Source organism: Apteryx rowi, unplaced genomic scaffold, assembly GCF_003343035.1.
Source record: "Apteryx rowi isolate R43461 unplaced genomic scaffold, aptRow1 scaffold_244, whole genome shotgun sequence".
NCBI classification, from domain to species: domain Eukaryota; kingdom Metazoa; phylum Chordata; class Aves; order Apterygiformes; family Apterygidae; genus Apteryx; species Apteryx rowi.
In genome coordinates, this window is record NW_020448797.1 from 322,982 (window position 1) to 335,112 (window position 12,131).

The 12,131-nt window shown below is 35.0% G+C and overlaps 1 protein-coding gene across 14 annotated transcripts in view; it reads right to left on the reverse strand.

Annotated features, from left to right (window-relative positions):
* Nucleotides 1–12,131, reverse strand: part of RBM26 (RNA binding motif protein 26) — a 68,682-nt gene that overhangs the window by 17,650 nt on the left and 38,901 nt on the right. For 9 of the 14 annotated variants that reach the window (XM_026066606.1, XM_026066609.1, XM_026066601.1 and 6 more), the window contains 5 exons: nucleotides 10,870–10,944; nucleotides 10,029–10,199; nucleotides 5,128–5,232; nucleotides 5,018–5,026; nucleotides 2,233–2,442 (listed from right to left, as the gene is read on the reverse strand). In XM_026066606.1, the coding sequence (XP_025922391.1) occupies nucleotides 2,233–2,442; nucleotides 5,018–5,026; nucleotides 5,128–5,232; nucleotides 10,029–10,199; nucleotides 10,870–10,944 (570 nt within the window). The other 5 variants (XM_026066607.1, XM_026066605.1, XM_026066611.1 and 2 more) reach the window with 4 other exon arrangements.

The window sequence follows — 12,131 nt, forward strand, 5'->3', positions numbered from 1 at the left end:
CTTTGGGTTTCCTGATTGTAAATATACAGACATGAAGTAAAATTATGACAGATAAAGAGGTTCTTCTGCTTCAATACTTCTGTTCTGATCAAAAAGAATGGATCCTGAGATGACTTCATCAATCTATCATGAGGTGCTTCCACAAAGAGATTTATTAGATATGGCAAAATGAGGCAAAAGTTTCAAACAACCTAATTTCAGCATCTAAAGATCCTGTTCCAATTCTGTAACAGTCTCTATGGTGCTGCTACCTTTCTGCTGCCATCACCAGGAGCTGCAATGCCCAACATAATTGCACAGGCGGAGTGCACTGCTGAAGGGCAGAGATGTGATATTGTAACAGCTGCTTTAGAGCTTTGTAAAAGAGAAGTTTATCTCAGCGCATTTCCACAGAATTTGGAGTAAGTTTAAAAAAACAGCAAGTCCCCAGCTTTTGAAATGAAACAACTAACCAACTTTTCTCAGTGTTAGCAGAGTATAACTATCAATATAATTACATTCATTGAAGCTAATAATTATTTGTTATTTTTTAAGATTATTAAAGTCAGTAAATTTAATACTGCCTGCAATAAAACCACCTAAGTATAAGAAAACACCACATTCTGAGCAAAACTATGACCATAAACTGATGCCACACAGCAAGTTTCTAACAGTAGCAGATTCTTGTTCTTCAGAGGATTTTTATATTCACCGTCAGTAAAAGAATACGACACAGTGAAATGCATGAGCAAAATTTAATTTAGCAGTATTCACATGGCAGATTAAATCACAACATAAAGCTCTGGATTAAAAACAAGGTTTTTTTCTGTCTTTTACTCATTATTCAAACCAAMCTCACAAACATCCCATGGTTGACTAAGTAGACTGTATTACTTCATTTTAATGCTAAAAGTCCCTAGTCTTTATACCAAAAATGTGTAAAGTTAATGCTCAAATTTTCAGTCTATCATTCACCTCTATAAAAAGCACTTTGCTTCCCTTTAGTACATCTAATTTATATATGTGTGTGTGTGTGTGTGTACAAACATACAAACACCCACACCCACACATACAGTCTGTTACTGGAAACATGACTCCTAAAGAAACCTAATATAATATCTGTATTTTTCAGTAGAGCCAGATCTTTTGTTGGCTTTTGATCTTTTTGAAGAGCTGTTTGCATGGCTGCCAGACTGGAAATATTAAGTACAGTGACTGGAGTAGAATTGACTGAACTTATTGGCTCTTGCATGTCTACTTTCAGAGAGGACCACTGCAATTAAATATTGAAAAAGAAGAAGAGGGAAAAAAAACTCACCCATGATTTATGCCAATTCCATGATATTCTCAGCATTCATTCAAGAAATACAGATGTCCTTCTATCATAGGCTTTTGAGAGGACAAAGATTTTTTTTCCCCTTCTGTTCAATTCTCACTTTATTATATTTGCACATTAAAAAAAATTGCTAAAAATTATCTGTCAATTTTTGAACTATCATTTTTTATAATAAAAAAATAGAAAAAGATTGTAGAAAGAACTCTGAATTCTCAAGCTTATATAGATGAAGGGACAGATTTTTGTGGCTGTCCTGGCAAGGACTACCAATAGTTGCACAGTTCTCACCTTTAGTCTTAAATTCAGAAGGTTAGGCAAAAACACGGAAGATTTTCAGATCAACTTGATATCATAACAGATGCAAAAGGTATTTAAAAGATTACAAGTATCGTGGAAGAAAGTAGCATGAATACACAGAACCATGAATAATTATATTTGTAAGCAGCCGTTAGGATATTTTATGAAASATAAATGGACTACAGGGTATTGAAGGCTGAGTCCTGAATCTTTCTTTGTTCGCACCATCCCCTAGGTTAATTCATCTTTTTATGCCTAAAGACTTGCTACAATTTTTACATATATCCTGTTCTGAATAACTGAATATTAGAAGTCATTATTTTATACTCCAAAATTTTCCCACTTTAAAAAAATAAAAAAACAAAACAAACAAAAATCCCCAAACCCAGGGTTTGTAGATGGTATGCAGTTGCTACTATAACCAGTTGAACCAACAGTAAAATTTCTCATTTTTTCACCTTTTTCTGATGCACCCTCTTTTTCATGAACAGGAAGATCATGATATAGATTCATTTCTAAATAATATCACCAGATAAACTGACTCAAGAAAAAACAAGTCATTGATTAGAATTATTCATTTAGCACATCCAAAGAACAGAAAAAGTGAAAATACCACATACCGCAAAATGAGGAAGAAGATCTTCTCTGTCGCTCTCTGTAAACGCAGAGATTTCTAATGCCCTAGGTCGATGATCCACCACTGCATGCACAGGGACTCCTCTGCCTCTACCCCGGCCTCGTATTCCTCTACCTCTGCTACGTGATGCACCCCGACCTCTTGCATGAACCCCTCTACCACGAACTGAAGAAAGAATCCCTCGTTTGGCAGCCTAAGATGTTTATACATAACATACTGATGTATTACAATTCATAATCTAAATATTTAGTCAAAATTAATACAAACACATATTCTGTTTCCTAAAAACAAACAAACAAACAAAAAAACCCCACCAAACAAGCCTCAGAGAGACCAACTTACATATCTTAAAATAACAAAAGATGAACATGTTAATAACATTAAAAAATAACTAATACTGTTAAATTATTAACAGATCAAAAATAGGATGGGAAAGGAAAAAAGAACAAGGTAGAAAAACCAGATGTCAAAAGAGTCCTTATTCATGAGAACAATTCCTCACAGGAGATTGGAACTGCAGTCCAACACCTAAACTTCATTAACAAATTATTTTTGTTGTGGTAACAAACGACTCAGTTTTTCTCCTAATTCTCAGCCAGGATTTTTAATCTAACAAGGACAGAAGCAGCATAGTGGCTTTTGACCACAGAATTGTGAGGTATAAAACAGAGGCCCTAAAGAGCACCTATAAGGACACAGTATGCTCTAAAAATTCTGCTCTATGTAGCCACTCATTTCAACTCCCACAATACCTGTGTTTCCCTTCCAGAGAACAGGCAGGCACTCTCTTTAAGAAAATTCATAAGGCCCAATGACAATATCTGACAGTTGGTTTTTTTTTTTTTTTTTTCAATTTGCAAAAGTTGCCTTAAATTCTAAAAAGGCAATTTTAGAGATTTAATCTCAAAGTTTGTAGCATGCATAAAAATATTTTTTAAAACCAAATAGGTCTGATTCAGGAATCAAAATGTCAACCAAAATCACTATAACAAAGTATTTTACTATATATCCTACACAGTGTTTACAAATGAAACACTGATGGCAATAGTCTAATGCATGCAAATAATATTAACCATGAACAGAACAATCTATTATGGCTTTTCCATTCATGACATTATTGAGATAACTATACCATATAAATAGCTCATGCTTTTTGTAAAAGCAAACCTGTTTTTTAACGATTTTCAAGGGTATGATAACTGGAAAAGTTAAAAAATTAAGCTGCTTCAACAAATCCAAATGTATACTGTTTGCATTTTCTCACAATAAATTCAGGGCCACCTAGAATAGAATAGTAGGTTATGAGCCACAGAAGCAACCTGCAAATACTGTAGGATTTAAGGTCACAAAGAGAATGTGTGGATAAAAGTTGTTCTAAAGAACTCATAGGTGTAGTGAAGATTCAAACAAGCATCAAATTAAAAAAAAAAAAAAAMAAAAAAGGGATTCGATGCTCTTATAAATCACAAAAGGGATACATTTCATGCTATTCCTTGAAACATAGTGGTGTGCTTTACTTATAATCCTAATTTTTCTGCATCTGATATGATCAATATTAGCTAAAAGGCCTCAAAATATTTATTTTTATTAGCAAAAATTATTTTTATGAAATAGCTAAATTAATTCTTCTTCATAAGCAGAAGTATAGACTCAATAAGAGATGGAGTAGGATTAGCACGTCCAATTAGCATCTCCCTTTATCCTGTGTGATTATAGAAGTACTGTTATATTCCAGATCAGTCAATTTATATAATTTTAAAAATATATGTTTTAAAAATACACTTTTAGTGTATCTGCGAAATACTTATTCAAGATTTAGAATACATACTGTTAATGTACGCTTTTGTATCATCTCTGTTCAGTTGGCTTGGCTTATTAACAAAGATACTTTAACAATTACCAATGCTGCATAACAACTGCAGTTTCAAAGCATGCATGATGCAATCTACCATATGTATGTGCACTGTGCTCATATGCACTCATAAACGAATATCCTTTATATATTCTCTCTATATTCTCTATTCTACAGAGAATTTCTCTCTCTCCCCTATATCCTCTGATATCGACTACTTAACAGTAAGATTTCAAGGTAAAAGTTAGCCGAGGACTATTAATCATTACTGTCAATCTGAAAAGCTAGAAGACAAGACCAAACTTCCTTAAGACGAGAGGAATTTAAGCAACAAAGCTGAAGAGCAAAAAGAGACAGAATATCATGTAAGTGGATATTGCACAATCATATAGGCAAAAAAAGTGTAATACAGCATGGAATAACCAATACCATTCAGAATTGGTTAAAATAAGACACATTTGAAAAATCTTACAGAATCTTCTGATTTTTTTAAACAAGTCCTTTAACAGAAAGCATGTGGCTCTGTACATTGAATACTTCCTAGGACAACATGTTTGCATGTTGTAAGTTTACCTTCTCTTGAAACTAATTCTATACTACTACTACTTTTGGGGACTTTGACTGTTTTGGTTAATAGTAAGAGGATACTGACACCTAAAAATACAAGAACAATCAGGTAGTGTTTGATATCAAACACAGCACCACCTATAAGCAGTAATTTAAAAATACACCATGATCTCGAGAAAGTACTACTACCACAGATCTATAAAATACCATGTCATCTAAACAATTACTGAATTTAAACTGATTAGTATTCAAAGTTAAAGACACAATAGTATTTCTATACTTAAGAAGAATCCAGAAACTACTATTGTAAAATGTTCTTGTTAAATGCCTCCATCTGTGTGCAACTTAACATTGTATTCTGGAAAAAAAAAAAAAACAGCTTACAATACATTACACAAGCTAATAAAAAATATGTGAAAACATGTGATTAATAAGAGATAAAATAAGAGATAAACATACTTCCAACTGCAGCTCTGTGTATTTTCGTCTCAATTCAGTAACTTCCTCCCCAGCTTGCATCTTCTTGTATAAATCCAGTTCAGTATCTAATAACTCTTTCTGCATCTAAGAAATTGTTATGGTAAATTATTAGTTATACAGTTCACATTCTCTAGCGAGGAAACAATTTTCCGATAAAACCCAAGAATCTATTACTATACCCCTATCAGTAGGCTATTACAGAAAAAATACAGGGACTTAAGAATTGGCTACTGCTGGCCTCCACATAAGGTAGAAGTCTGCCACAGCACTTCTGCCTGGAAAACAGATTCCTAGAAACACAGAAAGGGCACTTGAAAACTAGAAGATGGACTGAAATTTAAAACTTAGCTAAATTGTGCCTTATTAATTTAAATCACAGTAGTGACTTTGTAGGTATACTACTTACTATGCTAGGTTTCCACCTTCAAAAACAAATCAAGCACAAGCTTAGAAGCTTTCTCGGCAAGACAAAACCTCTAGGTGTAATAGTATGCTTCTGAGATGGGTGATGTTAAAACTTTTAGTCTACCACACAAAGCCAAAGCCAAGGAATTTGCTGAGCTAGAGATACACAAAATAGAAAATGCAGAATCATACAGTAGTGATGATGAGATAAAAAGGGATTCTACAAAAAAAAAAAAAAAAAAAGCAGTACAATTATGGATAAATATATAATCTACACTTAGTAACGGCAAATAACTCCTAAGATTATCACATGTGCAAAAAGCACAAATGGCAGTTCTGTCCAGACCACAGTGGAACAAGCAGTGTAGTACAGTAACAAGACCTCTGCTAACAAAAGGTTGGTCTCTGATGCACCTAGAATTGCATTCCAGCACACAATACCTTAAAAAAATACAAAAAAGTGCAAAAACATAAATTAAACTGAAAAGTGTCCCTGAATCTAAATTCAGACATGTTCACTGTAATGACTGAGGTGCAGATGCTGGTGCAGGAAAGAGCTTAGCATGACTATGAAAATTTTACTTGAAATTTTCTTCCAATTTGGAAACTTTTTTTTTTTAATGAAAAGAGCAGCAGCCAAATGTTCAAATGGTATCACAGATGAAGAAGAAAATTATAGATGATCGTGAAACACAGTTTTACATTTACACCCGTTGATTCAAAACCACAGCATGTAATGTATTCAAGGGCTGGTTGTCAAGAGATGAAGGTTTCGCAGTTGTGACAGTTGGAAACCAAGTATCACCAATGAATGATAGAGAAGGGGCTTTTTTGTTTCTTTGTTTTTTCCCCTGGAAGCTTTAAAAGAAAAAAAGCTGGATTATTCAACTGGCAACTTCAATCTGAGCCCATTTCAATCCCAATTTCTAGTTATCTACAGCAACCATAGAAAACATCATCCTCTCCTGTAATTATTTTCAAAGTTTTCAAAATTGAGTAACAGTGTTTCTGTCAAATCCCATTGTGTTGCAATGCATCAATGACATGGCAAAACAACCACTTTTGAAATTTAATAATGATCAGTAATTAGAACTCACAAATCAGCCAGGGACTCTGCTGTTACAAAGTGTCTAGACTTTGTGAGGTTTATTTCTGGTGCTCTTAGTGAAGACTTTCCTTTTACAGGAAGAAAATGCCTCCTCAAGATACACCAGGARGCAGCAAAGATTTCTATACTCAGAGAGAAGAGTATTTTGTAATCTGCATGAACTGCAACAAGACAAAAATAGGTAAAGGCAAAGGCGCAGTCACATGGGCCCCACATAACTAATGCTGTAAGTTTGCAGGGTCTTGTGAGCTGCCCAGGATTTTAAAATCTAAGAAAATGCATGAGAACCTAGAGCAAAGTCTTTCAGAAAGTTGTCAAAGTAGTAAATTTTAACTGAAGGATCTGTAATTCCTCACTTGCACAAAGGTCAGATGGGACAGATTCTTTTCTCCATCTCTTTCAAATGTTAACAAAACTATGCTTACAGATGACAATCTGCCTGAGAGGAAAGCTACCTGACAGACATTTCYAGGCATCTCGGTAAAACCAATTCTTCTACAATATGGATTTTTTACCCATGAAGGGCAGAAAATTAGGAAAGAGGCTTCCTTAAAGTTTTTCTTCCCTTTCCATATTTCAAGATAAATGGAAAATCAGTTCATGAATTGTATCAAAATTGTAATACAAAGCATATCATCTTTCTTTATCAAGTATGAACAACTATCAAGCGAGGAAGTGGCAAGCAAAGGGTGATGGGAGTTGGAGAGACCCCGTGATCAACAGAACAGGGCTGAAAGGGGACCACCTCAAGCATATGCATATCTAGTATACCAGCAAGTGCCCACAGAACAGTATCAAGGGGGAAGCTCTCATACCTTTTCTAAGAAATCAGTGCGAATGGGTGCCTCTCTGAAAAGCCTGTCCGCTAACACTCACAGCATGGGAAACAAACAGTATGAATTAGAGCTCTGTGCACAGTTGCAGGGCTGTGATCTCGTGGGGATTTCAGAGCCGTGGTGGGATAGCTCACATGACTGGAGAGCTGCAGTGGATGGATACAGGGATTTTAAGAAGGACAGGCCAGGATGGCGAGGAGCAGGGGAGTCATGCTTCATGCAAGAAAGCAGTGGGAATGCATGGAGCTCTGCCTAGGGATGGCTGATAAGCCAGCTGAGAGCTTGTGAGTCAGAATTAGAGGGCAGACCAATGTGGGCAACATAGCAGTGGGTGTCTGCTACAGACTACCTGATCAGGGAGATAAGGCCTTCTTCAGACAACTGAAAGAAGCCTCAGATTTGAAGACCCAGGTTCTCATGAGGGACTTTAACCACCCTGACATCTGCTAGAAGGGCAACACACAAGCAATCCAGGAAGTTTCTGGAGTGCACTGACGACAACTTTCTGATACAGGTGATCAAGGAGCTGACAAGGAGAGGCGCTCTGATGGACCTGATACTAACAAACAAGGGAGAACTTGTCAGTGATGTGAAAGGCAGCAGCAGCCTTGGCTGCAGCAACCACGATATGGTGGAGTGGACTGGACGTGGCCCTGAGCAACCTGCTCTAGCTGGCCCTGCTCTGAGCAGGGGGGTTGGACTAGATGATCCCCAGGGGTCTCTTCCAACCTCAACCATTCTGTGCAATTTTATGTTATAGGACTACTTTCTTCACCACTTCAAGAATTTACTGGACCACTCTCAGGACAAAATAATTATCATGGGTTAAAATGCTGCATTTAAGATTTTCTAGTCAAGAATTCACCATGCTTTAATGACACAACTTGTTTCTTCATTTCTATGGGTCTGGTTTCTTTTCTTTGCATGTGACAAAAAACGCAACTAACTTATTCTTGGATCAAAACTGATATAAACTCATTTTACCAGTTCAAATTTATGAAGCAGTGTCTACCCATAGAAGAAGAGTATTTCTGAAAAAACATCAGGCTTTTGCAGGTGTTCTCTACAATCAAATGCAGCATTGAAAATATTGCCAATTTCTGGGACTTTCGTAGTTTGAATTCCCTCTACAGGCAGAGTTAATTTGCTTCCTCTAAGAAACACTTTCTAACCAGACAGGGTTCAGTATGTCTCAAAAACATCAGAAAAATCTCTTTTCCACTCTCTAAAATTTAAAGAACAGTTCAATCTTATTACAGCAGTGTCCGAATTCTGGAATTATCAGCTTTAGTCCCCCCTCTAAAACACAGTAGGGAAAACAACTTTATTTACATTGGAATAACGACATACAAACCCACTACCAGTAATTATAATCTATGCCCATTCTCAGGATAAAAATACAGAGCTTAAGCTTTTGCCTGACTGAGGAATGATGTAAGAAGCCACACTGAATACATACAGGTCATTTTGATAGTCCTTTTTGATGTTTCTTTTCAAACATATATATTACTGTAATTTATACTGCAGTTACTTTTAATGCCTGTATTTCTATGTAAAAAACAAAAAAACAAAACAAAACAAAAACCCTATAGAAATACAGCTTCAAAATGAAAGCTAATGATCCGTTTAAACTACACCTGGGTTGTAGTGTTACACCAGCTTTTTAAAACAGTATCCCAAACATTAGAAAATTAAGCATTCTGAAGATTCAAGATGAATGAATTTCTGAATTAAAAAAAGGCACAAAAAGATCAAGAGTTGTTGTTTCCTACAGGAAAAAACACTGTACAAAAATCTGTTCCTTCATTAGTATGTACTTCCTTACTTGATAAAGCAAGAAAAGGTTGTGATATTTTTATTTAAAAGAACACTTGCAAATTCCTTAAAATGTTATTTCTCAAAGTCCTTGCTGAATCCTCAATCACGCTGTGATCTATTTAGGAAGAAATACTTCTACAAAAAGCAAAATATTACATTTAATGTGATATAATTGTGTGTTCAAGCAAAGGGTGAGAAAACTGATTATAGCTGTGCAAAAGACCAAAATAAATTATCAAGTCTTTTATACTAACAAAACAGATAGCAAAGAACAGAAACTCCTCTCACGGGTGCAGGCTAAATATGGGTAGATAACTCAAAGGAAAACTAACTAGTGTGATCATCAGCTTTAAAAGTTTAGAAAACTGAAAAATTTCACTGACATAAAGAAAAATTCTGTACCACTACAGCAGCCAGCTAGTTTCATAAAGCAGTAAAGGTTTCTTTCATATACTGAACCTAACCAGTAGATATCTATGCTGAGTAATGATAATCCTTTTGCATTAGAAATACTGATTTCCTGACTTCTATTAAATATTTAAGTAAGCAATAGACTACGCACAAAAGAAGACTTCAAGTCTTCATAGAAGACTTCAAACTTAAAACAGCATGGTTCTGAAGACTTCTAAAGTGGTTGTATATTTTCATTTTTCATTCAACCGACATAAGCATGTAAATTAATCATATCAAAAAGCTGACCAAAACTTGAGYACCTGAGCCTTGGTTTTCATGCTTTTTAGGGGGGGTGTTCCTCCTGATGATACACCTTTTAATTCATCCTTTAACTTGGTAATGCTATTAGTCAAAATTTCCAGTGTTTTCATGATTTCTGCTTTGTCTTCTGACTTCATGGCTTTATTCTTCTCCAGCTTTGAAATCAGCATCTGTCCAATTTAAAACAGTTTCTTTTTATTTTTCAACTACAACAATATGTGTTTATGGATCTGTTTTTCAGTACTCATTACAACTAATGGAAAAATACAATACTGCATTTCTTTCACCATGATTTTCAAACTCAGTATAGAGGGCTTTTAACAGTTTATATTCAAATAAAGATTTTTATTTATTCTCTGATAAATTATATTGCTAATAAACATCCAACATCTTGATTTTAATTGAACTGAGGTTGCTCAACATACCTGAAGTATTTCAAAAATTTGTATTTAACCTTACTCACATTTTGGCCTTTTTTCCCTCCTAAGTCTGAGCACACTCATGCATATTTTTCTACAACAATCTCACCTTCTGTTGTGAAGTAGGACTCTCTGGATTTCACTYGTCCCCCAAAAGTACACATTTTGCACTCAAATTAGGCAATCTCATCTAAAATTGTATCTAAATTGCAGAAGCCTGTAGTTTTGAAGTGAACTAGCAAGACAAGTTAGATTAAAACTCTAAGTTGAAAATAGTATGATAATACCATTTCAAAAGAAAACAGGATTATTTTATAGGCCAGTTATTAAAACTCATGCTTACAAATTCTGAAAGATTTTAATAATGTGAATGGAGGTTTTACAACTAAATTGCCCATTTTCTTTAACGTTAACATTTTACCTTTTGTGTTTCAATATGCTTCTCTAAGATTTCTTGTTTCTTTTTTCTCACATCTTGTTGAAGTCGTAATGCTTCCTAGAAGTATAAAAACATTAGAGAAAGTTTCTGGAATTTGAAAACAATGTCAGAAGAATAATATACTATACCTCACAACTATACAGCAGTAACTGACTATGATTTTTCTGATAACAGTAAAAAAACCTCAGTATCAAAAACTCAAAGTACAAATAGGGAATATTTAAAACTATATTTAGGAAAACAAAGCAACACCAAATTAGTGACAGATGTAATGATCTGTTTTAGCTACATCTGTGCTGGGAAATGCTAAACCTCATGTACAGAGTAATCCCTTAAACAACTCTAGTAAAGTTGAAAGGCAAAATAATATACTACCACAAGATCTACAAGAATACTAATCATATACAAGAGTTCAAACATGCAAGGACAGTATCTTGAAAGCAACTGTGTATCAAGCCCCTTAATTAAACACGATAAACAGTACAGTCCCAGGCCAAAAAAGAAGTTACCAATAGAAAATAATCTCTTTTGCATCTGACTAGTTTAATTTGGAACTGACATGTACTATCGCTCCAACTGCTAAAAACAGAAACCTGACATTGTAACTGGCAAATAGAAATGAATTGAAACTGATAAATTTGTAACATTTTGCACTCAGAAGGGGAAGCAGGAGATGACACAGCTGCTGTGCTCAGCTCCTACTAATGCTGCTTGAGAGGAAGCAACTGCTTCTTGCTCTTGGATACAGAATGAAAAAGGTCTTAGATACCAAGATATTTGCAGAAAACAACAGAGTTTTGATACCAACATATTTGATAGGATAAAAGAGGAGAGGCAAAAGATGATTTTGCACTACTAGATCACCATTCAGCTGGGATCAGATTGCAAATATAAGTGCCTCACACAAGGAATGTGAATGCCCAAAAGCCATAAAAAGAAATAGTAATAATGCTTGCGTATGTGTCCTCCTAAATATCGAAAAATTCTGCCGCATGGAATGTTAGTTTTGCAATAGTGTGTGCAATCATTTTTTCTGAAGGGAAAGGGAAGACAAGACAAGGGGATGAATGCTAAGGAAAACTAGAGAAACAGAGGAGCAAAGAAGGGAATGAGTCCCACAAAACCATGTTTTTCCACAAGTATTAGTACTTTAAAAACAGCAAAAGCCACAAGAAAAAAAAGAACCAATCACATAGCAAGCCTTCAGTGTCTCCTCTCCAAAAAAACCCATAGCTGTAATGATG